The sequence below is a fragment of the Panicum virgatum genome, chromosome 2N, assembly GCF_016808335.1.
Source record: "Panicum virgatum strain AP13 chromosome 2N, P.virgatum_v5, whole genome shotgun sequence".
NCBI lineage: Eukaryota > Viridiplantae > Streptophyta > Magnoliopsida > Poales > Poaceae > Panicum > Panicum virgatum.
Genome location: NC_053146.1, coordinates 48474064 through 48494759, shown reverse-complemented (window position 1 = coordinate 48494759; position 20696 = coordinate 48474064). Strand labels below are relative to the sequence as shown.

At 45.5% G+C, this 20696-nt stretch overlaps 1 protein-coding gene across 6 annotated transcripts; it reads right to left on the bottom strand.

The window, feature by feature from the left end:
• Positions 1 to 2753: 2753 nt before the first annotated feature.
• LOC120660872 lies at positions 2754 to 20257 on the bottom strand. 6 transcript variants are annotated; one of them, XM_039939522.1, is made up of 8 exons: positions 19828 to 20257; positions 13596 to 13677; positions 13376 to 13492; positions 12506 to 13294; positions 11820 to 12177; positions 11466 to 11547; positions 11082 to 11320; positions 2754 to 2894 (listed from the first exon to the last, which is right to left on the bottom strand). In XM_039939522.1, exons 1-7 carry the CDS (start codon positions 20023 to 20025, stop codon positions 11108 to 11110), a joined length of 1839 nt encoding a protein of 612 aa, XP_039795456.1. In that variant the 5' UTR covers positions 20026 to 20257; the 3' UTR covers positions 2754 to 2894; positions 11082 to 11107. The 6 variants fall into 6 exon arrangements, with proteins under 6 accessions (XP_039795456.1, XP_039795453.1, XP_039795458.1 ...); XM_039939519.1 differs by having other exon boundaries at positions 2766 to 3938; XM_039939524.1 differs by lacking the exon at positions 2754 to 2894 and adding an exon at positions 3640 to 3938 and having other exon boundaries at positions 13376 to 13483; positions 19828 to 20199.
• Between the last annotated feature and the right edge of the window lie 439 nt (positions 20258 to 20696).

The window sequence follows — 20696 nt, the reverse complement described above, 5'->3', positions numbered from 1 at the left end:
GGGCACGTGGAGGACCTGCCTCCGTCAGTTGTTGGGATGGCGGCATACTGACAAAAAATATCCTCGACGCCGGGAGGCCTGCAGCGGGTGCTGGGTGGTTGCCATGTGGGGCCTCTGTCGGCTTATCCGATTGTAGGACCTCGGTGTCAGTTCCCCTGGCGCCTGACGGGAGCAGGGGTGGTAGGTTTCCCCGTCCATGATGGGTACTGCAAAAAGGAAATGCAGGGCCTTTTATCAGCGGATTGTTATAATTTTTTTTTTGAAGAAGGTCATGAACAATTGACCATCAGTTGCAAGCCAGGTGGAGGAGAAAGAAAAGGACCCATGTTGGATCACCATCGTCAAATAAAATACTGAATTCCCTCGGTACCACTAAAATTTATAGCAATTCTTTTATTGCCATCTAAATTTTAAAGCTCCGTTCATTGCCACACTTCCAAATTTTCTTTCTTGATTGCCGTTTCCGTCAGTAGACCATTAAACTGCTGTTATTTTGTTAGGAAAATACGATTATAACCCTCCAAATAGAATGGAGTGAATTTTAGCACACATCGCACCGTATAGTTCAATATTAATTTTCTGTGCCCGGTGGCATGGCAGGCAGTCGGACGCAATCAACTGTGACAAAACCACTCATCCCGTATCTTCAGTATCAGTAACACTCATCGTCGGCAGAAGACCCGACCGGGGTGGGTGGGTGGGGGTCTCCATAAAACCTGCAACCCATCCGGCCATCCCAACGGCCTCCCACCACCCTCTCACTACTCTCTCCAATCCCCCCGGCTTCTCTACAGCCTGCACTGCCCCCGCTGTTCGTTCGCTCACCAGATTGGATCAGGCTGGCTGCTTGGCTTGGCTTGGTCGACCATTGTTTAGTCGCCGGTTACCTGACCAGGTGTTGAATATTGCTGGCAGCACGGATTCCGGTTCCGGCGCGGCCCCCCGGAGGAGCTGCTGCTGCTGCTGGTCCTGCAGCGGAGGTTATCTAATGGAGCAGCGAGGCTGGTATTATGTCATACCATTTAAGTTGGACATGATTTGATTTGATTTGATTTGATCAATCTAATCTTTGTGAGTCCATGATGGTGTAGGTGGCCAAAATAGTTAGTTACGGTAACACTTAAGGTTTCGCGTGCACCGGGTTGTTAATTGTGGTTGACGCAATGCCCCATGTTGCAGCCATGGTGGTTGTTGATTGCATGACATCGCCGTTGGGCCCTTTGTGTTTTTCAGGTGAAACAAAATCTGAATCGCATATTTGCATCCTATTCTGATGTATATGTCTACGGATGATTGGGCTTACACGATACAGCAAAAATGACAAACCTTACGCCCGCCTCCTCTTAATGAAACGAAAAAAACATGCTCGGGCATGGTCGCCAGAAAGAAGACAACCCTTACATCTGCACCTTCAATTTTAAGTGTACAGGTTAATCGCCAAAAGAATAATTCTAAAAGTAATAAATTATGTAAGAAGACAATAAGATATAGCTCAGTTTTATTCATTGAACCATTGCTCCACGTAGGAATGATGCCATTTTAACTATTCTTAACAATTCACTTTCTCTAATTGAATTCACATAAAAGTTTCAACTGCTTTGCTCCCCTCTAACTAATTAACCTAGCCAAATTCACCCGTCATGAATTCCTATGTTTTGTTTCTCTCCGTACCAATTGGATTTTAGGTTCCAAAATTGTGGGTGATAGATGACATCATAACCTATGATAGCAACAAACCTTTAAGAATTTTCATGATCATTATTCATGCATCTAATATCTTGAAAGTGAAATTAGTATTAGATACTCTGTTGTAGGAACGAAAATAAAAAGTTTTGACACTTTTTTATATAGTGCAGGCAGCTGTTAACCCTCACAAAAATTGAACCTATCGTGCAATGTGCACAAGAAGATATATGATATAAAGTGTTATTAAGGGATGGATAGACCCATCTAATGATTAATTAAGTAAAACGAGTTGAATAGTTTGTATTCGGCCAAGCCGACAAAGTAAATTGTCTCTTCCTTCCATAAAATAACAAAAAAATTATTACCTTATTAAAACATTATATTGTTTAAGTCTTAAAGATTTAGTGCATCTCAAACCGAACGTTGACTGTAATGCATCACCCAAATAGCTGAAAAACTGACATGTTTCCAAATATAAGTTATTTTAGTTTTATCCAAGTCAAAACTTTGTTTAAGTTCAACCAAGTCGCTAACATCTACAACATCAAAATCAGTTTCGTTAAATTCACCATGGTATGTCTTAGTGTATTTATTTAGTACTATATATGTTAATATACTTTTCTACAAACTTATCGAGTTAGAGAAATATACTTAGAAAAATTTAAAAGTCCTACGTTTTAGAACAAAGAGTGTAATTGTTAAAAACTCCACCTGAGATTTCCTAGACAAGGATATTACATGGCTGTGATTGCTCCGGGTTTGTTAGTTAAGACGAAGTTGGCTTGGGTTTCTAAAGCCGTATTTTCTCGGTCTCCATGTTTTTTCAGACTGCCACGTCTCATTCAGGCCAGTAAGTTTCCCTCAAAAGTCTGTCAATGTTGATTATGGGACTTGCGTCCGGTCTAGAACTCTAGATGCGTCAGGTGACATGGATTGTTGCGATCATATCACAGTCCGGCAGCAGTGAACAAAAGAAACACACATTAGTGATTCTATATATGCACACATCAAGGGAGGGAACACCAGCAGTCAACCACGGACTGACGGACAGATGCAATCACCACAAGTGCACAACAAACTAGCCTGTCAAAAGTTATCTTATCCTGTCCGACCAAATGGCCCACTGAAAGATGATGTAAAATATGCCACCCAAGCGTGTGAAGAATATGCTGAAGAAACCGCTACCATTCCAGATGAATGTAGTGCTGCTGTAAAACGACACCCACAACAAATCAGCATACAAGAAAATGAAAATTGCTGTAACGCAAAGGCATATATGTACATGTACAAAGATATTCCATAGTAGGCCAAGCCAATATCTCAGATTCCCAAAAGAGCATACACATCGACGCTGCAGAAAAGCAGATGCAAGAAGCCACCACCATCGCATGCTCGTAAAGCACTGTTCCAAACAAAAGCAGCAAAGCAGCTTGGTTCCGTTCCAACACCCAGCAGGGTACTCTACTCACCACCAGCACAAGCAGGCCCTGCTTTCTCCTCATACCTGAAGATTCTGTTGTCTGTTGATCTGGAATTGCACTTCCTATTATCCATATCGGCTTTGGCAAGCACATCTCCATCACAGGCTCACAGTGCCTAGCTACAGCACACAAGGCTGGCTAGGTAATGGAACAATGATAAAGGCGGCCTTTATCGTTATGCCGAGGCATCAACCAGGCACATGGGGTGTTTGCAGAACCCTTCCCCCTTTCGTTCGTGGCACCATTTTCTTTTGTCCCCTTGGCAGAACCAAAACTAAGGGTGTGTTTAGATCACTTTGCATTTTGCATTTTTACATTTTTAGAAGGGAATCTTCAACATTTGAAGTATTAAATGTAGTCTAATCACATATCTCGCCTAATTAATCCATCATTAGAGTATGTTTACTGTAGCATTACTGTATCAATTTAGTGTCTAATCACATCCTAATTAGGCTCATTAGATTCGTCTCGCGATTTACAATCCATTTGTATCATGCGATTTATTTTTCGACTACATTTAGCACCATGCAAGCGATTTACAAAAAAATTGCATTTTCCGTTTTGGATCTAAATAGGGGCCTAACACAGAGCAGAACTGTAGATATTGCCTGGTCCCTATCATAGCAGCTGCAGCTAGCATCTTCTGAAGATTTGAGTACGTAAGCTCCACATGCAGATATATCGCTATTTTGTACTGAAATGTGATGGATCTATGAACTTCACCCTGGTTTTGTTGGAGAGAATAGGAAGGAATTCCTCAGGTTCCAACTCCTGAGCATAACAAGTCCTGATGTTAAAAGCATATAGATTTGTAGTTGTAGGAAAAGGAAATTGGTGCTGAAAATACTTGGCATCCGACAAAGATGATCATAGCAGACTTAATAATCTGTCTTTGTATCTATGGAGAAGTTACTATAATAAATAAATTACCGAATTATTATTTGGGGCGATTTTACAACCTGAAGAACTGAACTTGCCTCAAGACTGTTAATCACAAGACTTGCATTACAAAGACTCTCAACAATTTATATGTATATATATCCTGAAACGAACCTATAAATCTGAAGGAGGTGATCAATGGAATGTCTAATAAAGGAAGTTCTGTGAATGTGAAATTTAGGGTGATTTATTTGGGTAAACATTAGGATGTCTCTTTTAGCACAATCTGCCAGAGAAGTGAAAATAACTATAATGATTTGGCTGGTACGATTTTGCAAACATCAAGTCAACTAAAGTGGTCGCCATACTATAGGCACACGGTTGGCTAGCGATTTCCTTGTTGTCAACAAACTACTGTCTTGCCTGATGCAATAGAAAGTTCAGAACAGATGCTTTTGCAAGGGCAGCTAATACTCTTCACTGAGAAACAGAACATCAAGCTACTTGAAAATTCAATACCCAAACAAGATGCACAGTAATAGTTGAAAGTGATCGGGTGCTCTAGCCTAAGAGGGGGAGGGGGTGAATTAGGCACTAATAAAAACTTAGACCTATGGCTCCAACTAGTTTGCACAAAGCTTAAACTAAAACAAGCTATCTAGATGTGCAACTAGGTTGTTCTAGTGTAAAACCCCTATCCCAAAAGAGTTTAGCAACCTATAGCCTTTTCTATCAAGAAACTATTCTATAAAAGTAAAGGCATACAAATTACTAGAAAGAAATGCGGAAGCTTAAAGAGCGGGATAGGAGATAGCAAACTCTTGACGCGGGTGTTTATCCCGTGGTTCGGTTAGCCACAAAGGCACACCTACATCCACGTTGTTGTAGCACTCACTAAGAGTATTGCTACTCGGCCACCAAGTCTCTTCCGTGAACACAATCACGGTCACCTTGGCCCCGGGTTCCACTAAGGAGCTTCTCCACAAAGGATGGGGGTCTCCACGTCCCCCGCACAAAGGTGTCGTCGCCGCTCCACACCAAGTCGGAGGGTCGATGACGTTGCCGGCGAGCTCCACGCTCCAAGGTGCCGGCGCACCAAGCTCTTGTTTTGGTTCACGAATGAACCACAGCACAAAGGCTCTAAGCCTTGCAAACTCACTCACTAAGAGCTAATCCTTTACACAACACTCTCAAAGTGTGCTAAGGGCTAAGGATATGATCTTGATGCTTTTGTATGGCTTGGAGATGTTCTTGGGTGTGTGTGGGATGTCCAGCAACTCCAGCAATCTTCAAATGGCCGGGGTGAGGCGTATATATAGGCCACCAAGTCTTGTAGCCGTTGCTCCAACGGTTAGCTGAAAATCTGCGTACCACCGGAAGAACCGATGCCTCTTGGCAGGGTAGCGTCGGTTCATCCGGTCACTCATAACACGAAGTAGCCGTTGGACTCCTGATGGCTGTCGCAGAGACCACCGGTTGAACCGATGCTTTGCACCGATGCCTCACCGGTTCAACCGGTGCTGAAGGAATCTTCTCCTGGACGCTGACGTCATTACACCGGTGGTATGCACCGATGCCCCATCGGTTGAACCGGTGCTGAAGACACTTCTTCTGGGCACTTGACATCGTCTCTGGTACAAAGGACGGCCATTGCACCGATGCCCTATTTTAGACCGTCGGTTCAACCGGTGCCTATAGGCTGACTTGGCTTCGATTCCCTTCTGCACCAAAGTATCAAGGCGTCGGTTCTTCCGACTACCATCGGATGCTCCGATGCCCTGTCGTCGGTTCTTCCGGTGCTCCTGAATCGAAGAGCTTTCAGGGCGCTGCCCTGAGACCCGCGAGGGGCGGCTCCCCCTCAACCCCCGTCCGCTAACCGGGTAGCGGAACCCCCGTAGGGGCTGCCCTTCGGGCCTTGCTACGCCTATTTTCTCTTTCTCTTTGTCATCACTTGAACCTAAAAGTCTGAGAATGATCATCTTAACAATCATATTAGTCCAAGTGTTGTGTTGTCATTCGATCACCAAAATCACTCGAAATGGCATAAATGGTGCCATGTTCGTTACAATCTCCCCCTTTTTGGTGATTGATGACAACACAATCAAAGCAAGCATAGATTTGCAAAAATTGACAAAATTAACCACTAGATACCAATTGAAATCAATTGAGAACCGCTTACGCTTGCTTGGATGTTTACCATCATCCAATAATGACTTGGCCTCCCCCTAAAACCATGATTCCCCCTTTGAACCTCCCCTTATGTTGATACTTCTCCATCATGACTTGATTCACTTAGGTATTTCTCCCCCTTTGGGATATACTTCTTTTCCTTGAGAAAAATACCTTGCTTTGATCCACATTTCTCCCCCTTTGGAATCAAATCACCTAAAAGGTCTTGTTCCTAAAAACAAGGTCTTGCAAAACAATATAGCTCAAGAGAAGATTAGTAGCCTAGGGAGTTAGTTCATGATTCATGATCCAATTGTATGATATCAATGAAGATACCAATTGAAAACTATACTATGGTGGATCACAAAATCACGAAACTAGCATGACATGAGCTAAGCTTTCCATAAGTATGTGCACAAAATGATAATGTGAAAATCAAGTGCACAACTAGAAGTAATAATTAGAAAGCTTAGATCATATCATGCACGGAGGTAGCTCTAAAGTAAATAGGATATGACAAAGATACCAATTTAATTAGTTTAGAACCTTACATACCTCCGGGGGTTCCTTTGTTTACCTTGCATGTACTAAAAGAAAGTGACTTGCAATCAATTGAAAGTCTTTAAACAAGAAGCACTTGGTACACCAAGGTTAAGCAAATGTATGAGTACATAGCCTATGAACTTAGATATGAGCATTTAAGTTCAATAGAGCATGACTCAATATGCATGAAGCACAATTTATCTAATCACTCTTGTAGAGTTGTTTATTCACATTGATCGTGAGAAACATTCTCTTAGAGTGTTAACTCCACGTGAGACTACAAAAGATAAGCTAGAAAACATGTTAGTCTCAAAAATCACAACCTATAGGATGAACTCCCCCTAAAAGTGTGCATTTAGTGTTTGAATCACCAAGCAAATGTATGCACATTAATTTTGACACAATTAGGAAGTTTACCCTATAGCTTGTGTTCATGGTACACATATGAAATACATACCTTATGAGATGCATGTACCATGAAGGGTAACCTTGTGTAGCTTTCTACACACTTATCAAACCATGTAGGTTGCTCATGGGTTAGAGTCATGACACAAGCAACCCACCATATATAACACTAGGTGATGCAATGCAAACAACCTAGCAAGAGCAATGGAGCTACATGATGCTTGAATTGAAACTTTTAGCTACCATTACCTTATGGGGGACTTGGGCAATCAAATGTCCAAGTTGTGAGCTTAGCTTCTTTGGTTTGAACCTTCACTTCAACTTGTGAGCTAAGCCTCCAAATCCCCCGAAGCTATTCCATGGGCTTCAAATCTCCTTTGGAACCCACACCATTTGAGGCCCCTTCATATTGATGATGACATCCTTGGGCACCCAAATGGGGCGGTTCCAACTCCTTTCTTGCTTCCCAACCTTGTGGGCAACCACCTTGCCATTTGTTTTCTTCTTGATCACATAGGAGGTGCTATTGCTTTTGTTCCTCCGGTTGGGCTTGGTGTAGATGAGAGAACTCTTGATTGTTAGCTTCTTCTTGTTCTTCTCATCCGAAAGCTTCTTTCTTGGTTGAGGACACTTGTTGGACTTGTGGCCTTCTTTGTGGCACTTAGAGCAAGTCACGGTGGACCCCTTCTCAAGCTTCTTCACCATGTTCTCACGGTTATCTTGAGAAGGTTGGACATTGCTCTTCATGCTTTTGCCCTTCAATCTATACAAGTCCTTCATGAGCCTTTCCACTTCTTGCTTGAGCTCATCATTCTCCTTGGCAATGAGATCATCACATGATTCTACAACAACATTCTCATTGCATTTCTCATTGCAAGGGTTAGAGCAAGAATTATCAATTAAATCAATGCAAGAAGTTGAAGCATCTACCCTAGAGATAGGAATTGCACAAGGGATAGTTTGCTTCATTTCCAAAGAGTCATTAGTATCATTAATGCTCTCAAATTTTAGTTTGAGCTCTTCATGCTCCTTGCTAAGCAAATTGAATTTGCACCTCAAATTTTCAAAGTTTGTAGCAAGAGAAGCATTTAGATCTTTGAGAGCACTAAGGTTTTTAATTTCTTTTGATTGTTTCTTAATGACTTTTTGATGCTCATGAACAAGGTCAAGAAGTTCATCAATTGAAGGAGAATCGGAGTCATCATCACTTACATCGCTATCCATACCTTTGGCCATAAGGCAAGTGTTTGATGATGATCCGAAGTTGGTGCGGGTGGTGAATCTCTTGCTTGATTCATCGCTTGAGCTAGCACTTGATTCTTCACCACCACTAACCCATTCACCAAATATGGCAAATGATTCATGCTTGAGCTTCTTCTCCTTCATTTGCTTGTTCTTCTTGAACTTCTTCTCAACCTTCATAAGTTGATGGTGAGGCCCATCTTTGAGGAAGACCAAATACCCCATTGAGTTGATTTTCTTTAAGCACTTGTTCATCTTCTTTACATGCTTGTAGAGGTTGGGGTGCATTGGCTCTTGATCATCACTTGAGGAACTTCTTGCTTCATCTTCTTCCTCATCACTTGAGCTACCTTTGATGGCCATCTTCTTCAACTTTTGGACTTGCTTGCATGCAAGTGCACTTTGTGTTGGTGAAGAAGGTGGCGCTCTTGGCTTGATATCATGGCGTAGCTCATGGGCGATCACCTTGTTTAGGACTTTGTTTGGTGTCATTGTGATGAGATCTTTCTCATAAAGAATTGTTGTCACCAAATCATAGTCCGGCCTTCTAAGTGAGTGAAGGATCTTGCGAATGAGTTCCAAATCTTCAATTTTCTTCACATCTAAAGAATTAATCTCATTCACAAGAATATTCAACCGTGAGTACATAGTTTCGGCATTTTCATGATCAAGTTGCTTGAAACTATTAAGTTTATCAATGAGAACATGATATTTTTCATTTGCAACATCTTTTGTGCCTTCATGGTTCTCATTAATAGTTTTCCATAAAACATTAGCATTTTCACAAGCGAACACACGGTTGAACACATTTTCACCAAGAGAGTTTAAAATAGCACACTTGGCTATAGCATCATATTGCCTCTCTTGTTGATTAGTGCTTTTGGTTCCTTCACTAGTAACTCTCCAAACATTTAGGCCCTTTGCTTGGAGGTGTGATTGCATTAGAATCTTCCATCGTTGGAAGCCCGTGCCATCGAAACGTGGAGGAGGTCCTAGAGAATCCATCCCTTCCCTTAAAAGAGCTAACTCACTAGGCGGTGAAGCCTACCGATCTAATGAGCCGGTAAACACAAATTTACCAATAGAATTGGCTTTGTTTGTGAGACAAGTGAGTCCCGGCTCTGATACCAATTGAAAGTGATCGGGTGCTCTAGCCTAAGAGGGGGAGGGGGTGAATTAGGCACTAATAAAAACTTAGACCTATGGCTCCAACTAGTTTGCACAAAGCTTAAACTAAAACAAGCTATCTAGATGTGCAACTAGGTTGTTCTAGTGTAAAACCCCTATCCCAAAAGAGTTTAGCAACCTATAGCCTTTTCTATCAAGAAACTATTCTATAAAAGTAAAGGCATACAAATTACTAGAAAGAAATGCGGAAGCTTAAAGAGCGGGATAGGAGATAGCAAACTCTTGACGCGGGTGTTTATCCCGTGGTTCGGTTAGCCACAAAGGCACACCTACATCCACGTTGTTGTAGCACTCACTAAGAGTATTGCTACTCGGCCACCAAGTCTCTTCCGTGAACACAATCACGGTCACCTTGGCCCCGGGTTCCACTAAGGAGCTTCTCCACAAAGGATGGGGGTCTCCACGTCCCCCGCACAAAGGTGTCGTCGCCGCTCCACACCAAGTCGGAGGGTCGATGACGTTGCCGGCGAGCTCCACGCTCCAAGGTGCCGGCGCACCAAGCTCTTGTTTTGGTTCACGAATGAACCACAGCACAAAGGCTCTAAGCCTTGCAAACTCACTCACTAAGAGCTAATCCTTTACACAACACTCTCAAAGTGTGCTAAGGGCTAAGGATATGATCTTGATGCTTTTGTATGGCTTGGAGATGTTCTTGGGTGTGTGTGGGATGTCCAGCAACTCCAGCAATCTTCAAATGGCCGGGGTGAGGCGTATATATAGGCCACCAAGTCTTGTAGCCGTTGCTCCAACGGTTAGCTGAAAATCTGCGTACCACCGGAAGAACCGATGCCTCTTGGCAGGGTAGCGTCGGTTCATCCGGTCACTCATAACACGAAGTAGCCGTTGGACTCCTGATGGCTGTCGCAGAGACCACCGGTTGAACCGATGCTTTGCACCGATGCCTCACCGGTTCAACCGGTGCTGAAGGAATCTTCTCCTGGACGCTGACGTCATTACACCGGTGGTATGCACCGATGCCCCATCGGTTGAACCGGTGCTGAAGACACTTCTTCTGGGCACTTGACATCGTCTCTGGTACAAAGGACGGCCATTGCACCGATGCCCTATTTTAGACCGTCGGTTCAACCGGTGCCTATAGGCTGACTTGGCTTCGATTCCCTTCTGCACCAAAGTATCAAGGCGTCGGTTCTTCCGACTACCATCGGATGCTCCGATGCCCTGTCGTCGGTTCTTCCGGTGCTCCTGAATCGAAGAGCTTTCAGGGCGCTGCCCTGAGACCCGCGAGGGGCGGCTCCCCCTCAACCCCCGTCCGCTAACCGGGTAGCGGAACCCCCGTAGGGGCTGCCCTTCGGGCCTTGCTACGCCTATTTTCTCTTTCTCTTTGTCATCACTTGAACCTAAAAGTCTGAGAATGATCATCTTAACAATCATATTAGTCCAAGTGTTGTGTTGTCATTCGATCACCAAAATCACTCGAAATGGCATAAATGGTGCCATGTTCGTTACAATAGTCTGAATGCAACTTACTCTATTATGGGGTGGAAGCACATGTATCAGAAAGCATGGCAAGTGAAACAGCCACTCAGTGAACTGATTTGGCCATTCTTGCTAAGCTGTGCTGCCTTTTTTCCCTTCCTAGAGCCTTTTTCATCTTGGTTTGCTGTTGCTGCATCACGCTCACGCATCACCTGCGCTTTTCTTTGAGCAGACTTGAGGGTGTTCAAAATCTTGTCCAGCGAAGACGATCTTTTCTTCTCGAGCTTAATCTGATATTATTATAGAAGTGTGGGTACAAAGGAGGGTCAACTAGATAGCATTAGAAAATAGATCAAATGTTGTAGTAAAAATTATACTAATATCAATTTAGTTAAAAATAGCACATTACAATTAGAAATAGAGCAAAGAACATACCACTAACTTCTGAATTGCTGCCTCAGCTTTTGCTTTTTGAATATTCTCCCATGCGGTAATTTTTGCATCCTCTCTCTCAATCCTTATAATATTGTAGGGAGTTATCAGCTTTCATGATTTGTGCGCAAAAATATACATTGAGAAAATAAAAAAAAAAGCTATTGAGAAATGGTAAAGACTTGGACACATATTATAACAGATAAGCAGGACAGGAGACTTCAGGACACATAATAATATTTGAAAATTAGGCTTCAAGTACTACGTTAGTAAACTAGTGACTCAAAAGAATACATATGCGCCCAACAAAAATGTTCATCAAGCAGAAAAATAGCTGAATATGTAATGATCCCTTACTTAGATATGCACTTTGCTTCGGCAAAGCCCCAGGACGAAGATTTTGATTCAACTGTCTTTTCCTTCCACTCTATTATGTTTGTTGAATTCTTGTTAGATGATCGTGTTACATTTTTCTTTGACCACCTAGTCAGAGTCACTCGATCATCCATCTGAACATCCCTGATCTCAAGATCTGAGAAACAGCTCTCGCTCTCTTTGACTTGTTGCGTCGACCGCGAACGGGTAAATGTTGGTCTAGTGTTGTTGGGCGAAGAGGACCTACTTAGCTCTGGGCTAGTTTGAGTTGCAGCATCTTTCCTGGAAATCATCGAGGCGAAAGTAGTAGCCGAATCTTCTGTGATTTCAACCTGCTCACCTGAAAAGAGATTGAACAAAAAGGTAGCAGATGAAGATTTACCCTCTTTTCAGTATACAACACACGCATGTAACTTTCTATGAAGATAAGCTGTGCAAAATAGGATAAAAGGACCCTCAACATATTATTGACAAAAGCCACTTTTTTATCATGAAATTCACGCGGGATTTCACATTGTCGTCAGCAAACATGACGATAACCCATTCAAAGTGTTTTTTTTGGGTCAACTTACTACCAAACCATATTTTGACACTGAACAGTAAGTAAAATGGAATTAAAAAACAATGAAGCATATGTACTCTGTGCACAGGAAATAATTTCTAAATACCTTGGATAGATTCTCTGGTGCTAGGCAATGAAGAAGATGATTCAATGGCAGCATCTAATCGACGACGAACTCTGGAAGATCGAATAGCATGAGATCCACCATTCGGTGGACAAAACCTGACATTGCTTCCAATAGTGGTTTCATCACCAGCTGGTCTACCCGAATATGTTCCATTTGCATTCTTCCCTCCACAAACATGTTCTGGCATTAGTACTCCTGCCACAAAAGGTGAATTTGATGTAATAGGTCCAGCTCTCCCACTGTCAAGCAGTGACACTGAAGAAACAGATGAATACTGTCCGCCAAGTCTTCCCGGAGGTCCCAGAGGGCCACTTTTAGACTTTGGTTGCCGAGCATGAGCAACCGTGCTTCTTCCGAGAGCTTCACTGGAATTAGGACTGAATATCCACCTCTCTGCGTCCTCCCATTTCGAGGGCAATGTCCTCCCACTGCTGTAAGGAAATGCCATGCTGCTCCCAGGGTACCTTCTACTTCCTTTGGAAGGATGCGGCACTCTCTCAGAGCACCACCCTTTCTGGAACCCCAACACTGATGCACGGTGCCGCGAATAGTTCGGTGTTCCAGGACTATGAAACACGTCTGACCTGATGTGTGATGCTACAAGTCCCTTATTCATCAAACCCACACCACCAACCACGAAATTCGGTGAAAATGTGGCTCCATGGAACCCAGGGCTACCGAAGTCGAGCGAGGCTGGCCGCTGTTTCGATCCCTTCCTACTGTGCAAAAGAACAGTAGCCTCCGTTCGGTGCTGCTGGTTGTGGCATTCTGTCGAACAGCATACAAGCATACAAAAAATGACAACTTCGCACAACCCAGCCAATTGAGGACTGAAAACTAACACAGTACCTGGGGTGGAACGGCCTGCCGGATTTTTGGCCGGTTCTTGTACCTTCGCCCACTCCTCTTCCTTCACCCCGCATAGCACCTCCTCGTCGTCCTGCCGCTCCGTGAAGGCTGCAGAAGCTTATGAACCCAACTCGTTTTAAAGGGCTATCAGGTTGCTCTCAGGCCGATTGAGACACTAGTAAGAATCCAAAGTGTGAGCTGGTTACAGCGTTGTCCTTACCACTGGAGGAGGAAGTGGCCAACCCATCTGTCTCCAGATCTGTGTCTGGGTCACCATCTGGGCGCACGAACCCAGCCAAAGGCTGCACAGCCAACCATCATCATAACTTCAGTGATTAAAAGTAAATCTCAAGAAAAGGAGAAAAGGGTGAAGAGAATCCAGTGGCGCCCATTTTATCATGTCAGAAAAGGCACCACAACTTTTTCTGCTGCTAAACAGACTATTGCTAAGGATCCAGGATGGTGGTGATGATGTCTATCGCTCAAGTCAAAAATATTTGGGCCCTCCTGCTTTGTCGATTCCGCTGCTAATCTATTCGTTTAATACCAGTTGTTTCTTGCTCTCTTTCTGAAAGTGTTGCGGTCACCGGAGACAGGCTATGGGCGACCTAGATCTGCATGGCGCCATGATGCCACAAGCCACGAGCTAGTTAAAGAACTAAAGCTTCCCATTGGTGATCACATCTAAGTGTTGAAGATTTAGCCTTTTCATTCTAAAAGGTGAATGCCAGCTCAAAATTTGTGAATGCTCATGGCGCTCAGTGCCAGCATCATTTTGGCACGAGAAAATAAAGAAGAAGAATTTGTCATGGCACAGCCGTGAGACGCGGGACGGCGTGGTGATCACGTTGGTGGCGATTGCGTTTGGAATTTTACTTGTAGCTGTCATTAGTTGTGTGGGCCCGAGGCCGTTGTGTAATGGGCTTATAAGCCAAACCTGTGAACAGGAAAAGGTAACAAACAAATGATCTAGTAAAATTGGAAGGGGAATCATTCCTCGTTCCGTCCTGAACTCCGGTGTCTCTGTGTCTCTCACGCCTCGGCACCTCGCCGGCGGCCACGGGTTACTACAGTGGTATCAGATTCAGGCCTCCTCGGCGCGCTACCATTCCTACCTCGTCGGCGTTTCCCACCCCTGTCTGGTTGCCTTCTCGGCGTACCAGACCTGCTCCGCCGGGCTCGCACGAGTTCGGCGTCCACGCCCCGTCCTCGGCTTCCAACTGGCGACGGCCACCGCAAAACGCCGGTTAGCCAGTCCGGCGCCGTCGTCCATCTCCTCCTTATCGCGCCGCTTAGGTGTAGTTGGGGTGTGGTGCTCGCTCTGCTGGATTCCTCGTTCTTCAGGAATTTCCGGCGGCGCGTGGTGGTGATTGTTGGTAGCGTCCCAGCGTTCTGCATCCAGGGCGCGGCGGCGAACGATTCGTCGCTGTTCGCGGGTGTGGTGTGCGATTGCTGTAATCCTTCGACTTGGATTGACGCTGTTCGAGCCTCACGTGGAGGTTTTCCCAAATCGAGCAGTGTCTCCTTGTTTGAGGTGCAGTCGACACGGCGCCCCCTAAGCCTTCCGTGCAGACGCAGTTCATCCTGGAGGCGATGGCGTCTTCGGATGAGCGCGACTCGTCGCGTTTCGACCAGGTGTTGGAGTCGCTGGACTTGCTGTTCGTGAAGGTTGGCCAGCTTGACACCACGCAGCAGCGTATGGCGACGCAGACGGATCTCGGCAATCAGGTTATGGAGCAGATGCTCAAGGATCAACAATCTCTCGCTACACAGATGGAAGTCGCGGGTCAAGCTATTGCTCGGTTTTCTTCCTCAGATTTCCACCCGCCGCACCGTCAAGTTCCTTCGTCTTCTTCAGGTGCTGTTCCAGCCCACCGCCCTTTTCAGAGTTCGTTTGGGACTGGGGGTGATCATTCGGGTGTTAGACATGTTGTCCCTAAGATGTCGTTTCCCAAATTTACTGGTGTGAATCCCCGTATTTGGAAGGATAAGTGTCTCAATTACTTCCATCTGTTCAATGTTCCTGAGAGCTTCTGGACCACATTGGCTTCTCTGAATATGGATGGTCAGGCGGCTAAGTGGTTACAGGTGTATAAGTTGCAGGTTGGTTTGGGTTCATGGCAGGATCTTATTGCTGCAGTTGAAACTCAGTTTGGGTCCTTTGATTATCGTGATGCTATCGCTGAACTCATTGCTTTGGAACAAACGGGTTCGCTGGAGGATTATATTGTCGCTTTTCAGGATCTTCGCTATAGTGTCTCAATGCATAATCCTGGTTTGGGGGAACTTTATTTCACCACTCAGTTTGTTAAAGGTTTGAAGTCTGACATCAGAGGGGGAGTGCAGTGCCAAGTGCCTGATTCAGTCAATCGCGCTATTTTGTTGGCCAGAGTGCAGCAGCAAGTCCTGGATAACACCAAATTCAGATACTCCAAATCATCGGTTACGGGTAAAGCAGCTGTTGTTACAGCAAAATCTGACAGTAAGACTACTCCTGCTACTAGTTCTCTGTGGAAAGAACGTCAACTGCGTAATTTCAGGAAAGCCAATGGCCTCTGTATGTATTGTGGGGATAAATATGATGCTGCCCACGCTGCCTCGTGTACTCTACGTCCTCAGCCTCAGGTGCATGCTCTGGCTATCAATGACCTCGACCAACCATTGACTGAAGACATTCTTAATCAATTGGCTGTGGAGGACACTCTATCTGAAGATTTTGAGCAACTGTCTTTGAATGCTTTGGCTGGCACTGCTCATGGAGATGCTTTGCAGTTAAGGTCTCGAGTGGCCAACAAAGTAATGTTAGTGCTGGTGGATAGTAGGAGTTCTCATAGCTTTGTCAGCTCATCTTTTCTGAAAACAGTGGGCATTCAACCTGTTGATGCGCCACCTAAGAAAGTCAAGATGGCCAATGGTCAACTGATCCTTAGCAACAAGGTCGTGCCTCACATGAAGTGGTGGTGCCAAGGGCACACTCTCACAGCTGACATGCGTGTGCTGGATTTAGGAGCCTATGATGCCATTTTGGGCTATGACTGGTTGAAGACTCGCAGTCCTATGCTCTGTCAGTGGGACAAGAAAATTATTGAGTTTCAGGAAAATGGACACACTGTCACCTTGCAGGGTATTCAGTCAGTTCCACAAACCATATCTGGTATTTCTGCTGCTAGTTTAGTCAAGAGCTGTCAAGGGAATGACATTTGGGCTTTTGCTGTGATTTCTGCTGACACTTCTTCTTCTTCAGCCCCTCCACCTGCAATTGCTACACTTCTTCAGGAGTATGCTGATGTGTTTGCCAAACCGACTACTTTACCTCCATCACGGGTATATGATCACACCATTCCTCTTTTGCCCAATACTACTCCTGTCAATGCCAGACCATACCGGTATTCTCCCCTTCACAAGACTGAAATTGAAAGGCAGGTCAAGGATCTTCTAGCAGCAGGCTTGATCACCCAAAGTACTAGTCCCTTTGCTTCTCCTGTTCTACTTGTTTTGAAGAAAGATGGTACTTGGCGCTTTTGTGTGGATTATAGGAAACTGAATGAATTGACAATCAAGAATAGATTTCCCTTGCCAGTTATTGAGGAGATCTTAGATGAGTTAGCTGGTACTCAATTCTTTACCAAGCTGGATATGACTGCAGGATATCACCAAATACGAATGTGTCCTGCAGATGAGCACAAAACGGCCTTCAAAACCCATCATGGTCATTTTCAGTTTCGAGTTATGCCCTTTGGTCTCACCAACGCACCTGCTACTTTTCAGTGTATGATGAATGACATTCTACAACCATTCCTTCGAAAGTTTGTGCTGGTATTTTTGGACGACATTCTCATTTATAGTCCCACTTGGGAAACTCACCTAGATCACCTGCGAAAGGTTCTGGAGCAGTTGAGGGCTCACCAGTTTTACTTGAAAACCAGCAAATGCTCCTTTGCCCAAACTGAAATTGAGTATCTGGGACATGTGATCTCCCAGCAAGGTGTTGCCACAGATCCTACTAAGACCTCTGCTATGCTGAATTGGCCTACTCCAACAACAGTGACAGAATTGAGAGGGTTTTTGGGTCTTACCGGCTACTATCGACGTTTTGTGCAGCATTATGGGTTATTAGCTCGTCCTCTTACCCAATTATTGAAGAAGAAGCAGTTTGCCTGGTCTCCTGCAGCAGAGTCGGCTTTCCGTGCTCTTAAACATGCTATGACTCAAACTCCGGTCCTCATTCTTCCCAATTTTGATGCTCCTTTCGTGGTGGAAACTGATGCTTGTGCCACAGGAATTGGAGCAGTGTTGATGCAGGATCAGCGACCAGTGGCTTTTCTCAGCAAAGCATTAGGCCCCACCCACCAACACTTGTCCATCTATGAGAAGGAATTTCTTGCCTTGATCATGGCCATCGAGAAGTGGAGATCCTATCTGCAGCGCCAAGAATTCACTATTCTTACAGACCATAAGAGTCTTTCCTACTTGACTGAACAAAATTTGCAGTCTGACTTACAGCGCAAAGCAATGACAAGGTTGATGGGCCTTCAATTCAAAGTGTTGTACCGAAAAGGCAAAGAGAACTTGGCAGCTGATGCTTTATCTCGTGTAGGACATCTCATGGCTCTGCAGGCAATATCTTCTACCACTCCAGTTTGGCTGCAGGCAGTCCTTAATTCCTATCATACTGATGAGGAAGCACGACAACTTTTACAGTCATTGTCTGTTAATTCTCCTAATGAGCAGGGTTTCTCACTGACAGATGGTTTGATCAGATATAAGGATCACATCTGGATTGGCCATAATTCTGCTCTTCGCACCAAAGTAATTGCAGCTCTCCACTCTACCCCCATTGGTGGTCATTCCGGCATTCAGGCCACTTATTACCGAGTGAAGAAGCTGTTTCATTGGAAGGGTCTCAGGCGAGATGTAGAGGACTTTGTCAGGCAGTGCAGTATTTGTCAGCATTCCAAACATGAGCATTCTGCACCCGGGGGTTTGTTACAGCCTCTGCCCATCCCAGCGGGTGCTTGGCAAGATATTTCTTTGGATTTTATTGAAGGCCTACCCCTTTCTCAGCATGCCAATGTCATTCTGGTGGTAGTTGATCGGTTCACCAAGTATAGTCACTTTTTACCCCTCAAACACCCCTTCACTGCTCATCAGGTGGCCCTTACCTTACTGGATTCAGTGGTGAAGTTACATGGCCTCCCAAAAACAATGGTGTCTGATCGTGATAAGATTTTTCTGAGCAAAGTTTGGCAGGATCTATTCACTGCTTTGGGCACTAAACTCTTACATAGTACAGCTTACCATCCACAAACCGACGGGCAAACCGAAAGAGTGAACCAATGCCTCGAGATGTATTTGCGCTGTGCTGTTCATAACTCTCCCAAATTGTGGCGACAGTGGCTTCCACTTGCTGAGTTGTGGTACAACTCTTCTCTTCACACATCCTTGGGTTGTTCTCCCTTCAAAGCTCTATATGGCTACGATCCCGACTTAGGTGTTCTGTCCGCTTCCTTCTTGTCTCCAAACACTGAGGCCGCTGTGGTGGACTTGATTCAAGACAGGGAACAACACTTGGACATGCTCAAGGACCAATTACAAATTGCTCAGAATCGAATGAAGATGCAAGCTGATCGTCATCGTACTGATCGTGTCTTTCAGGTTGGGGAGCAGGTTTTGCTTAAGCTTCAACCCTATGCTCAACATTCGGTGGTTAATCGGCCATTTCCCAAATTGGCTTTCAAGTTCTTTGGACCCTACACCATTACTGAACGCCTTGGATCTGCTGCTTACCGGCTGGACCTTCCAGAGGACAGCAAGGTCCATAATGTGTTTCATGTTTCTCAGCTGAAGGCTTTTACTCCCGACCACACTCCAGTCTTTTCGGATGTTCTGAAACTGGTGGACCTCTCGGCATCATCCACTGAACCTGAGTGCATTCTGGATCGTCGTTTGGTCAAGAAAGGTAACACGGCCATTCCACAGGTGCTGATCAAATGGTCTCATTTCCCAGCTGAAGCTGCTACTTGGGAGGACCTATATGTGGTTCAGCAGCGTTTTCCTGCGTCAAGTGCTTGGGGACAAGTCACTCCTGAAGGGGGGGAAGATGTCATGGCACAGCCGTGAGACGCGGGACGGCGTGGTGATCACGTTGGTGGCGATTGCGTTTGGAATTTTACTTGTAGCTGTCATTAGTTGTGTGGGCCCGAGGCCGTTGTGTAATGGGCTTATAAGCCAAACCTGTGAACAGGAAAAGGTAACAAACAAATGATCTAGTAAAATTGGAAGGGGAATCATTCCTCGTTCCGTCCTGAACTCCGGTGTCTCTGTGTCTCTCACGCCTCGGCACCTCGCCGGCGGCCACGGGTTACTACAGAATTGTCCACGGCCCATGGATATCCTAAACGAAAGAACCAGAAAGGCAAAGGCTAGCTTAGCAAAGAAGAACAAGGACCAACCGAATCGCAGCCGAAGGAGTCGCAGCAGCTGCTTCCACCGCCGCCCGTGGAGCTCGGCGAGTAGCCGTCGTCCACCTCGACTCCCCACCGCCGGCGCCACATTGGCCTCTCCGGCGCCGAGACCACCTCCTCCCCTTCCTCCTCCACCAGCACGCCGCCGGGAAACCCAAGCCCGGAACCGCCGCCGCCGCCCCGCATTCTCTCCGGAAGCAAAAGAAATTCTTCTAGCCGCTGAACTCGCTCAATCGCCGTCGGCAGCCCATTGATAAGCGGCGGGTGTGGCAGCGTGAGGTGTCGACGTTTAATAGAGGTCGCTGGGGCGGACTGCGACGTGGAGGCAGGAATGGCATCCCGAGGAGGGGGGCTGACACGAGGTGAGGTGAGGGCGAGGGCGAGGGCGAGGGAGAGGTGAGCTGAGCTTCAGGAATGTCGCGTGATGACGCGGTTGACTGACAGCTTCCGGATTAATTTTTGGGGGTGGGTACGCCCACGGTGCCTGTGCACAGCGTCGTGGCAACGGCGCTGGATGGACTGCTGCCTGGGCTCGCGGCGCGGGTACAGCTGCAACGGTGAACTGTACAGCGGGTGTAGCAGAGCTTAACGGCAGTCTTGGATCTGGTACAGAATGTAACAATGTCCCCCGTCCTCTACGCCATCTTCACTACCCTGCTCAGCTGCTGTACAAGGAGAAGGAGGCAACCGTATTGGTAGTTGACAATTTGTTTCTGGTAAAACTTCGTGTCGAATCCGACGCTAACAGTTGGTACAAGTACTAGAAAAATTCAGGCATCAGATTTTGACGTTTTGGTGCTTACGAAGTCAATCCCTAACCATCAGTCCATCAGCATCGAGTGTTTAATCGCCGCGAC